Genomic DNA, 12556 nt, shown 5'->3' with positions numbered 1-12556 from the left:
GAAAAAGCGTGAATTAAAATCTACATCATATTTTATTGGTGGAAAATGTGTATTTCTGAAGCTTGAGGTTATGTTAAAAAGAAATTATTTATTTTGTCATTTTAAAAATCAAGAGGGAAAAAAAAAGAAATCACAATTTTAAATTAAAGTTATGGTTTGCTAACTGAAACTTTGTTTTAATAGTTAAAGTGCAGGGGTCTGTCCAAGCCAAATTTACGACCGTTTAACGGTACCTTTACAAATTCAACTTTAGGAAAAATGCTAGAATAATCACACATAATACTTTTTCTTAAAATTTTATTTTTGTGTCTCGTAAGAAACGATAAATCCATATTTTTACTATATTTGTGTTGATTTTTTAATATAATTTTTAATTTTCGCAAAACAGGTACCTCTCAGAAAAACCCAGACAGACCCCTGAAGTATTCTTTAAATTCTCTATTTAATCTAGTCTTTAAATTTTAATCATGCATTTCTTTCAAAACAGTTGCTATGCATTCAAAGCCATGTATTATAATGAAAAATTATTTTAGTTAGAGCTTCTAAAATATTGTTACAACATAGTTTTAATATTAAGTTAATTTGATTAAACATTTATAATTTCTTTTAATCATAAATTAAAGTTCTTACAGTGTATTTGAATAAAAATTAAAAAAATCTGATTTAAATCAAAAAAATCCGATTTAAATCAAAAAAATCTGATTCTTTTGATTTTTTTAAAAAAAATCAAAAAAATCACGAACCCTGTCTTGCATACATAATTTTAAGGATCAGTGGAATAACTGTCCTTTTTTATGCCAAACTCACTGCATGATCTGTATGTATAGTGCATTCCTAAAAAGGATAAGAAGATTTATTGAAGATGTTCACCAACATTAAGCAACTGGAATTTAGTAATGCTAGTTCATAAAATGTTATGCGAATCACTGGTTGCAGCATCTTCTATTATTATAATTTCACAAAGAATTTTCAACAAAAAAAATAATAAGCTTCTTCTTCTTCTTCTTCTTGCTTGAGCTTGTCAGATATGTGGCACCTCTGCACATGTTGCATTTTGTACCATGCTCCAAGCCCAATTTTTTCCTAGTTCCATTGTCTTGGGTCGCCTACTTTATTTATATAGTCTGACAGTCCCTTAATGGAATTAAGGTGAAGCTCTTTAGGATATGGATTGCCTAAGGTAGTGAGGCGCGTAAGGGCGAGGGCATCACATTCGTATAGGATGTGATGTGCTGATTCTACCGCTTCACGGCATTTCCGACATATTGGTTCTTGTTCGAAAAGTCCCAATCTATGTAGATGTTTCCTGAAATGATAATGCCCAGTGATGAAGCCTACAATTGTTTGAATCTTCAATCTTGGGAGCCTAAGAATTTCAGAAGCAATTTTTGCAGAAGGGCTGCTGATCATGCTTTTAGCATGTTTTTGTCCAGGAGAATTGCGCCAAACTTTGTTCATCTCCTGTTTTTCCCATTTTAAGACGGCCTTCTTTGTAGTCTTCATATTGATTCCACAGAAGGGTTCTGTTCCTATTGGATTGAAAGAGGATCCCTGTTTTGCGAGTTCATCAGCTCTTTCATTCCCATATGCCCTGGTACCCAAATAAGAATGATTTTATTCCCTTTTGCCAGTTCTATTAGGAGATTCTTGCATTCCATAACAATTTTTGATTTAACTTGAAATGAGTAAAGAGCCATCAAGGCTGCTTGACTGTCGCTGAAAATAAGAATCCGCTTACCATGGTAGCCTTTCTTAATATTTATCTGCAGACAGTTTACGATAGCAAGTACCTCCGCCTGAAAGACAGTAGCATACTCCCCAAGACCTTCAAAAAGGTTGAATGTTGGTGACAAGCCACAGACACCCAGTCCTGAGAGGTTACCTTTCTTTGATCCATCGGTATACCAGATTAGATCATCATTTTTTGTATCGATCGTGTTGTTATCCCATTCTTCTCTGGTAGGAAAAACTACTTCAAATGGTCTTTCAAACACGTACTTTCTCTCCATGCAGTCAGAAGGCATAAGGAGAGTTGGATGGTAAATTTTCTTAGTAATACTGGTATGACCTCCAGAAGAGGGCCTGTCATACCATTGATATTGCAATTTCATTCTATATGCAGTCATTCTGGCAGAGCTGCACATGAAGATATCTAAAGGAGTCAGGTCCAGAATTGCCTCAAGTGCTCTGGTAGGGGCCGTGGACATTGCACCTGTGATACACAAGCAGGCCAGTCTTTGCAGACTTCCCAGCTTGTCCTTCACAGTTTTCTGTTCCACTTTACACCACCATATCACTGAAGCATATGTGAAAGCAGGCCTGACAATTGCTGTGTACATCCAAAACATCATTTTTGGTTGTAAACCCCAGTTTTTACCAAGCATGCGTCTGCACATCATTATGCATTTTTTTGCTTGATTGATTTTGTAATCAACATGTTTATTCCAGGTGAGTTTTTGGTCAAGAATTAAGCCTAAAAATTTCACCTCAGAGGCAATATTGATTTCAACGTTAAAAAGTTTTGGGATAAAAAAGCCTTCCCTTTTTATTTTACGAGTGAATGGTACTAGATTGGTCTTCTGTGGATTTATGTCCAGATTCCTCTCCCTGCACCATTTGCTTACATAACTTAGAGCGTTTTGCATAAGTTGGCAAGTTATGTGAAAATCTTTGCCAAGGATGAGTATGACAATGTCATCCGCATATCCCTGGGTATAGTAGCCTATATTATTTAGATGTTTTATTAGGCTATTTACAACCAGATTCCAAAGTAATGGTGATAATACACCTCCTTGTGGACAGCCTCTGGTTGTTTTCTTTTCTAATGTCTCGTTGAAGATATTCATTTGAATGGCTCTATCCATAAGTAGGGACTTAATCCATAAACATAAAGTTTGGTCTATCCCTGTTTCCCTTAAGGCATTAAGGATGGATGGGTGAGAGGTATTATCAAAAGCACCCTGAATATCTAGGAAGGTGGCCAATGCAATTTCCTTTCTCTCCAGGGTGTCTTCAATCTTAGATACTAGCTTGTGTAAGGCTGTCTCTGTAGATTTACCAGGTTGGTAGGCAAACTGTAGATTATGCAAGGGGTTATTGCTACCCAGGTAATCCCTAATATGCCTATGAATAATTTTCTCCATAATTTTGAGAAAGAATGAAGATAAGCTAATTGGTCTGAAAGACTTAGCCAGGTCATAGTTACTTTTGCCAGGTTTAGGAATGTAAACAATCCTGGTCTTTTGCCATAGCTTTGGAATATGTCCCAGTGCCAGACTGGCTCTGTAAATTCTGGTTAACACAGGGATGATAGGATCTCCTGCCTTTTGGATCATTACAGGAATGATTCCATCAGGTCCAGGGCTTTTAAGTGGTTTGAAGGTGGAGATAGCCCACCTGACATTGTTTTGATTGATAACGTTCTTAGCATAGGTCCATTGATTTCTTTGTATTCTTTTTACAGATCCAATGAAATGCTGTCCTTCATTGCTATCCATATCAATGGCTCCTGGAAAGTGAGTTTTGGCCATAACTTCCATTATCTCTTTTCCAGTGGTAGCAAAGTTGCCATCCTCATCCTTTAAGGTGCCAACCATTATGGGTTCATCCCTTCTAAGGATTCTCTGGAGTCTAGCTCCTTCAGAGATAGAATTTACCTCTTCACAGAACTTTCTCCAGGATTCTTGTTTGCTTTTTTTGACATTTTTGTTATAGTTGGTGAGGGCTCTTTTATAGTTGTCCCACTCACCATGTTTCTTTGCTTTATTAAAGAGTTTTCTAACATTTGCCCTTTCAGTTTCCAAGGAGTTGTTCCACCAAGGACATTGGGGCTTTGCTCTTTTGGTACGTATTGGGCAATTTTTATTGTATGAACCTAGAATTTCGTTCTGCAGAGTTTCTGCTGCAATTTCTAGATCATAATTATCTCTAATATAATTTTCTCCCAGTTGAGTCAGTCCCATGATATCGTCTTGGAATTTCTTCCAATTTGTTCTCATTGGGTCTCTGAAGCAGCGGTCAATATTTATATTGGAGTTTATTTCAAAATGGATGTTTTGATGGTCGGAACCTGATGGTCTCCCATCTACTTTCCGTTTCGTGATATTTTTACTAATAGCCGGTGTTGCTATAGTAATGTCAATTACTTCAGAACGATTAGAAGTTATGAAGGTAGGGTCATTGCCTTTGTTCAAAATATCTAAATTGTAATTAAGAATAAATTCTAAAAGACACTCACCTCTTTTATTTGTGTCTGTGCTGCCCCATACAGTATGGTGAGCATTGCAGTCCAGCCCTAGGCTGCATTGTGCTGTGTTTGATCAGGTGGAGCCTTCTCTTCATAGGGTAAGTAGACTGAGCAAAAAACAATTTCTCGGTCTCTTCCCTCTATGTTGAGTCTGACTTTCACTGCTGTTAAATCCCTATGAATAAAATCTGTTAGAGGTAGAACCTTAATATCTTTATCTATTAGGATACATGTTCTAGCTTCACTAATAAGATTATAAATGAGCTTACCTTTTGTTCCTTTGAGGCCACTGATTTTTCCCCTGACAAGCCAAGGTTCTTGGATCAGGGCCTGGTGAAAATCCTCATCAAGAAATTTCTTGGTGAGGTTTGTGGTGCCACTTCTACTGTGGTGGATGTTGGCTTGAAGAACCTTCACCCCCATTGTTTTTGGAAGGTTTGTCTAGGACTTTGGCTTGAACTTGGTGAAGTCCGATATAAAATTTATATCCCCTTTTGCCAAGTGTTGCCGCGTCCAGTTCAGGCACGCTAAGGACGATGGTCTGTCCTGATGGTTCATTCTTCCGATGAAGTATGTTCCATTCGGTTGGAGTAAGCCCACCATTTTGTGCCTCAATCTTTCTCAGGACCTCTTTGGGCTCCAGTTTACTACAGACTTTCGGCAGTTTAGCAATGATCTTAGTAGTTCTGACAAGTTTCCTTACCTCTCCTACCAAGAGAGTTTGCTCCTGCCATGGGTTTAACTCAACTACAGTCTGTTCCAGCCACTTAGAGCTCCCCAGATCTGCACAGTTGATGATAAGTGCCCCATTTTCTAGTCTGCAAGAAAGAAAAGTGGGGACAAAACCCTCTTCATTTCTAGAAATTTTTTCAGTTATCAAGAACTCAAGGTCTAGGGCCTGTTCTTCGGATAAGCGCTCAAGAGGATGTCCTTCAAGAATCACAGCCATTTTGACTGCCGTTAGAGCTTCCTTAAAGGTTATACCTTCAGGTCCTTCTTTCCTGGCAGCCTTTGGGGCTACATCTTGTTCCATCCTTTGGCTTTGTCTTTTCTCGCCTCTCTGCTTTGGTTTGGGTTTTTCTACCCAGGTACCTTCAGCCATCTTCTTTTCTCGGGCAAGTTTCTTTTTCTGTGCACCAGATAGTCTTTTTTAAAGTTTGATCCCATCCATGGAGGCAGTCATGCTATTTATAGCTTCCTGCCCCACTTGAGATGTTGATTGGGTAGAGGTCATTTCTACCTCTTTTGATGAAGGGTTCATTTTTTCTCCTTCAGTTGGTTTTTCCCTGGTTTCCTTTTCTTTTGCAGAAAGGTCTACTTTGGGATTTTCACCTGCAAATGCAGTAATTTGAGTTGTATTTTTGTCATTTTCAGCCATAAATTACCTCAAATAAAAAGCTCAGGTAAAGAAAGTCAGCCCAGCATTGCCTGAGTTACTGGGTAAGGCAATTACTCTAGATGTTCGCCAGTCAAACTAGAGGCTCCGTTAAGACACTATAACCCCAGTGCCATTCACCCAAGGCACGGGTCGCGTAACACCTGGGTTACGGGAGTTGGTTCGCGACCTCCTATTTGTTATTCAGAGGCTATCCTGTCAGTGCTACAGGACATTCGGCTATCCACCACCTGCCGTCGCGCCTGGTAGCCGCTCAAGCCCCAGGAATAAGCTTATAAATTACATGTTTTAAATTATAATGATTTATAAAACTATTGACTAAAGTAAACAACATCAGGTTTTCTGTCTGCATCTATCATTTATGTTACCAATGTAGTTACTTAAACTGATTAACACTGATCCAGATGTGCCAACCCTCTGGCTTTTTGCAAGTTATTTCCTCCTCCAGGATTTTCGCTTATTTTAACGCTGAACGAAATTTTCCTTCATATGCGTCTCAATTGTGTCAGAGCTGGGCGTGGCCTGAGTGATGACGTTTATCGTATGTCTTGGCCAATCAAGAGCGCTATTTCGCCTTTCCTTTCTGCGTCTGCTATTAGTAGAATAACTGCTGAGTCAGGCTTCTCTTTGTAAATACTGCTTTGTGATTGACTGCTTTTGGAAGCAAGAACGTTCTTTGTATGCACTGAGAAATTATTTTCGGATCGCTTTCGTTGTACTCTGAAGTGAAGAGAAGTCAATATCAGCAACTTCGAATTGAAGTTTGTTTTTATGCTCGAGCATTCGTTTTTCTGCCTTATTAGTCAGTTTTCTGTGTAGATATATATAATGGCGGCGAAAAAAGTTAATATGAAATACAGTAGAGAACCATTTATCCGGTATCCAGAAAACCGGGAAAAATTTGGATCGGTTTTCCTGCTATTTTAAACTAGAACGATTATGAAAAAAAGCGGAAATTGAACTCATCCTTGAAGTTGAGTAGAGGAAAATGTAAGGAAGGGGAGAATTTTTTTCCCCGTTTATCCATAGAAACGTCATTTTCCTCCGTGACCTTGAAGGTAGGGAAAGGAAGAATGTTTTATTTTTTTCATTTAGGCCGTCAATCAAGCTCAAGGGTGTGGCATACTGATTTCGTTTTCTGTTTGATTTGCGAGGGGGGTGGGGAAAATGCATTGCATGCATATCAGTGAACAGAAGATGAAAGAAAAAAATATATTTATCTATTTGACATCGATTAAAAAAAATAAAATCTTTTTTTTTCTGAATAAATTCTCATTCTTTGGAAGTACGGTATCATTTGCAAGTTTCTATTGATGTGGAATCACATCTGCTGTAATTAAATATTGTGTTTTTATCAACAAAAAAAAATAAAAGGAGAATTGTTTATTAATTTAAACATAGGATTATTTTATGAAGCAGATTGCAGTTTTGTTTTTCTAATTCCACTACTATTGATTTTTTTTTCTTTTCACGATAAATTTCGCACTCAATAAATTAATTCTTTTTATAATTAATTTTATTATAGTTTTTTTTTTTTTTTAAGAATTCCGTTGATCTTGCCTTGTTCCGGGTTTTAATATTTATGCTACTGCCTTTTTTAACTATCGTTTCGGTTCGATAATTTTCAAGTGTTTTTATTTAATTTAATAAGTTTTCCTTTTATTTTATCGTTTCCCCCGTATAATTAGGAATGAAATATATTGCGTTATTTAACCATTGGTTTTGTTCATATTAGTTAATTTAGGAATTGTAATTATTTTCAAAAAATAAATACGAGAATTTGTTTTATTTAAACTTGTTTTTCTTGTCTAAACTTGCAAATTTTTTTATTCTTTTAAATGTTATTTTCTACCATTTTTTTTTCTTTTTAAAGTTTGGAGTACCTTTCTTTTTTCTCTTACTTTATGCATTAGGCTTTTTCCTTGTAATACGGGTTCGATACAACATCAATTAACTACACTTTTTGGTCGATCCAGAAAACCGGGAAATTCAGACATCCAGGATAGCGATGGTCCCGATCGTTCCGGATAATCGGTTCTCTACTGTATTATATTTTTTAAAAATAACAGATATTTTAACCTATTTATTTTTAAACAAGAGATCACTAGCTTGAATCAATTTATAGTTAACTAAATGAATTTCCTTCCTGTTGTTGCTATTTAGCATTATAGATATTAATATTGACTGTTGTTTAATTTTGATATATAATTTTAACAATATGAATAACTATTTGAATTATTAATTATGTACTAAATAAAGTCTCCCTTGAGACAAAATGTTGTTTTTAAAACTTTTGTGTCTTATTTTGCATGTTTAACTGTTGCGTGATCATTTTTCTCTTCCTTAGGAAAACCTCTTTTTTCATTTTCCCAGGTTGGCACGTCTGCTGATCTTGTACTAGTAGTAACCACTTATGGTTATAAAATAAGTTTAAAAAATAAATAAATTTACTGAGCTGGTTTGAAGCGAAATGCCTTAATTAAACCTAGTCCTCTCTACTATGTATGGTATTAAATCCCATTGTTGTGTTAAAACTTTTGACTAGTATTTAATATATTTCAAATAATGTGAGTTTTTAATAACCTTTGATGTTGCATCTATCTTTAGCAGATTAGAACATGCGTATCTACTATATTTGAATTTCTTGGAGATGAGTCTCATAATAATTCTAAACTAGCGCTTGTGAAAGGTGCTCATTTGTCAGTCGAGTGTAAATGGTCAGAAGTTCGAACTATATTAGAGCCTCTACCTATTGAATGCATTTGTTTTGTTGTAAGTATTAATGATACTTTTATTTCTGTAGCTAGTGAAAATCTATTTATAAATGCTTTCACTTATAAAGTTTCATTTGAGTTCTAAAAAATGTTCTTATTTGCTGATCTAATTTCATTTTATTTATTTTTTTAGAACATGTTCATTTTTCGAATTTTGTTTAGATCATGTAGGTTTTGAACGAACTGCCATAGACAATTTTGACCCATCATATGTATTTTTATATTATTATCAGAAATCTGAAAATTTTTACTAAACTTTTTCAAATGTTTTTGATTAGGAGTTTTTTTTTTTTTTTAATTTTGCACTAAACTTGAATCAATTGCTTATATGGTGTCTTGCTGTCCAATATAAGTGTAAAATGCCAAATGGAGAAGTCTCTCTAGTATCAGTATATTTTAAATTAATTGGGAAAAATAAAGAGATAATGTTAATTTATAGAACTATCCTCACTCAAAAGGCATGGAACAGAAGTTGTTAAACAGATTCTGTTGTAATGCTCTTAAGGGTAATCATAGCTAGTCAGATATATGAAAACATACGACACCTGCATGGGTGCAAGTGTTCCGTCCCCAGGACGGATTTCCGTCTTTCGAAAGTGTCCGCGGACGGAAGTAAGACGGAAACAAGACAGACTTGAAGACGGAAATCGGAATTTTTTTTTCCCTGTCCTTAAAAATATTTTTTAGGTCTACGTTATTGGTCTACTTTCTTATGTCCTGTTGTTATTTTATCAAAAGACAGATGAATAAATATTTTTTGTACAGTATTTAAACTTGATGTATTATGGTAAAGCTTTCTTAGACAGTTTGCATATGTCGAGGGGGTATTGCGTATGTTAGGTATTTCAGTCAAAAAAATTTTCAGTCTTGGCCTTTTTTCCAACTTGCACCCATGGACACCTGTCTTCCTTTGTAAATCAGGTGGAATCCTATTTTGACTCAGTTTGCACTCCCAACTTAGCCATTCAAGAATATCACTGTGCTAAAGTTTCCTGGTGTCTGTAATTTTTGAAATTCTAATATATTACCTTAAAATACCGATTAAAGGACCTCCAAATTTTGACATAAGATATGTAAAATACCAACTACTATTGTTAGATTTACAAAATCAACATGTGTCAAAAATAGTAATAATAAGGAATTTGAACTATGAATAAAATCAAAAATAAAAATATTTATTTTTCCTAAATTTGCAAATGTGGGCTTTTTTTTTTCACTCCTACTATCAATAACATTAGGGACAATTTTATTTTGTGTATCTTTATACATTTTAAACTCAAATTAGTTTCACTTCATTAATGTTTATAAACTTCGTAAATTTAAGAAGATTTTCTTTAATGAGTCCTTTTGTATATTTATACTTGTAAAACAATACAAAACTGGAAAAATTATGTAACATATACCAAGTAAATATTCTGTCAATAAGCTCAGCTGTTTGTTGGAATTCAAACCTTCAGGTAACAATATAATCACATTTAATGGCAGACACTGTTAATTATAGAAATGTAAGTTTTACCTCCAATCGTTTTTGGTTTTTTAATTGTTCTTTGAAGTTTATACTAAGTTTAGAAAAATGCCTTTGAATCAATAAATTTACCAAAAGAAAAATGCTATTTTTCTGAAAAATTCTAAAAGCTCTTTTTTTTTATTCAATTATTTATTATCATAAAAAAAGATTTCAAAATGCCATTGTTTCTACAAATCAGATTAGTTTAATTTTTAAGACGTTAACCCATTAACAGTTATTTAACAACTGATAATGATAGTTTTATGTTGAATTTCGATCAACAAAATCTATATATTGTTCTTCAAACTAAGATTTATGAAATTGGGTGAAGCAGAAAGTTAAAATAATTGATGAATGAAATAATTCTTACATGTTTTTTTATTGTTCTTAGAAACTAAAAGCTGTTGCTGGTGATGATGAAAGTGGTGCTTTTCTCAGGTATAAAGAAATCAAGCTTATCAAGGTGATTTACTAGTTTTGTTGATATAATGCATGTCTTTTCTTTGATTGCATTTATTTTCTTTGTTGATAAATATTTTGATGTATTCATTTTCATTAGTAAAATCATGTATCCTGCTATCTTGATCTATTAAATGTTAGCTTAGATATAATATTTGGAAGGAATTATAGAAATATACTGGTATAGGTCATACATTATTAGCTTCTTGAAAATTAGCTTCAATCTAAGAAAAAAAAAATATTTTAATTAAATTTTTAACATCAGAATGCTCCAGTTATTTTAGCTTTCCAGTTAGTCAAATATCAGATAGTCTGGCCTTTATTGTAGTTGTTAAATAATAGTTTGATAAGCATTTTTTTCTTCCTCAATTGATGATAGGCTACAATTTTAAGTTCCTAAAAAGTTCTTGCTAGTTGGGATTACAGAATGCTTTGTATTTTACCAAAGAATCTCTTTGCAACATTAACTAAGATAAAGTAATATATTTAAAAATGAGAATCAGGCTCAAATAGTCACTATTGATAAATAAACTTGGTATTGTCACATTATTATTATAATAATGGGTGGTGATTATTGTACATCCTATATTTAATTTCTTTTTCTCCTTTTGTTCAAGCTCTTGAAACAAGGCTTTTTTCCAATATTGTTGATAGAAAAGTTAAAACGAACAACATTAACCACTGTAGAGGATTGAAATTACTCTTTTCCAACCAAAGCTCGATATTAAATTAATTATTTCAGCTTCACTTCAATTATTTTTGCAGCTTTTGAGGAAATATGACTGAATTTACTGAAAATATGTTAAGTCATGCAATTACTTACCTGAAATATGAGTTGTTCTTACTCACAATTTCTTAACTATTTTGAAAGTCACTGAACTGGCTGGAGTCAATTTATTGTATGGCTGTATCCACAGGGTGGCCACCCACTTGGAATTATCATTGAATTTTTTTATACTGTAAATATCTAAGAAATTTGGTTAACACGTTCGCTGCGACCGACACGCTGGCGCGTCTGAGCGGCATCTCCTGATATGCCAACGACACGCTGGCGCGTTGATCGACTATGATAAGTTATATGCTCTGTGTATAGTGTGGCTTTGGAAGTTGAACGGAGAGGTTGTTTCGGCACGTTGGTGAAACATTATTTTTTGTGGTTGGTTTTTTAAAAAAATTTCGAATTTTTTTATGTGCATGATTAAAAATGGCGGATGATACAAGTGTGGCAAGATCGTCACAGCCCAAGAAAAGAAAAGTAAATAAAATATTGACTGATGCCAAAATATTAGAATTGTTGCAAAATAGTGACCTTTCGGATTATGATAACACAGGCGAAGACTACAGTTGGAAATCTTCGGACGCATTGGATGTGTGGGTTTAACCCACAAAGCAGAATACGCTTAAATGATGAAAACACAAGTAAACTGGAACACAACATTTACTAATACTTTAAATGTTTAACTTAAATCTGAAAATCGTAATGTTGAATAAATATGTACAGAATCATCATCATCTACAATCTTAATCCTATGACGGATATCGGCCACAGACTAAAAAGAAGGGCGAGTTGTTCATACTTGCATGAAAAAATTGTTCGTTCTTTTATAGAGCATGATGTCTTACATCACATTGCTTAACTGATTATTTCTTTACTTATCTTCACTTCTATCCTGGAGACGAATCTGCAAAAGACTGAAACACTAAAGTTTATAACTTGAATTTACTTATTTCCACATTCGGCCCCCTTTATCAATAAAATACTGAAATTTTTCTTTACTTAAAGCTTTCGTGAGAAAATCTGCTAAATTGTCTTTACTACAGATGTACTCCAATTTAAACAATTTTTCTTCTAGCATATCGCTAATCAGCTGATATCTTACGTCTATGTGCTTAGTTTTCGCATCTTCAATCGAATTTTTGGAAAAATAAATTGCAGCTTTATTGTCACAGAGTTGAATTGGTACAACTATATTTTGTAATATATTCAATTCATTTAAAGCTCTTGAAAGCCAAATAATTTCTTTAACAGATTCTATAAGTAAGATGAATTCGGATTCCATAGAACTAAGAGCTACACACTTTTGTTTACTCGATTTCTAAGTGAATGGTATACCTGCAAAATATATTATATGCCCACTTGATGAATATCTGTTAGTTAAATGGCATCCCCAATT

The 12556-nt window shown here is 34.1% G+C and overlaps 1 protein-coding gene across 9 annotated transcripts in view; it reads left to right on the top strand.

Annotated features, from left to right (window-relative positions):
* Zwilch (zwilch kinetochore protein) overlaps positions 1-12556 on the top strand; it is a 59197-nt gene that overhangs the window by 24706 nt on the left and 21935 nt on the right. For 7 of the 9 annotated variants that reach the window (XM_087154821.1, XM_087154824.1, XM_087154825.1 and 4 more), the window contains exons 8-9: positions 8250-8414; positions 10315-10386. In XM_087154821.1, the coding sequence (XP_087010947.1) occupies positions 8250-8414; positions 10315-10386 (237 nt within the window). The remainder of the gene's footprint in view (positions 1-8249; positions 8415-10314; positions 10387-12556) is intronic. The other 2 variants (XM_087154822.1, XM_087154829.1) reach the window with 1 other exon arrangement.

Source organism: Parasteatoda tepidariorum, chromosome 11, assembly GCF_982258835.1.
Source record: "Parasteatoda tepidariorum strain Cologne lab strain chromosome 11, Ptep-v5.0, whole genome shotgun sequence".
Taxonomy (NCBI): domain Eukaryota; kingdom Metazoa; phylum Arthropoda; class Arachnida; order Araneae; family Theridiidae; genus Parasteatoda; species Parasteatoda tepidariorum.
Note: the sequence above shows the minus strand (reverse complement) of the source record. Positions and strands in the feature narration are given on the sequence as shown.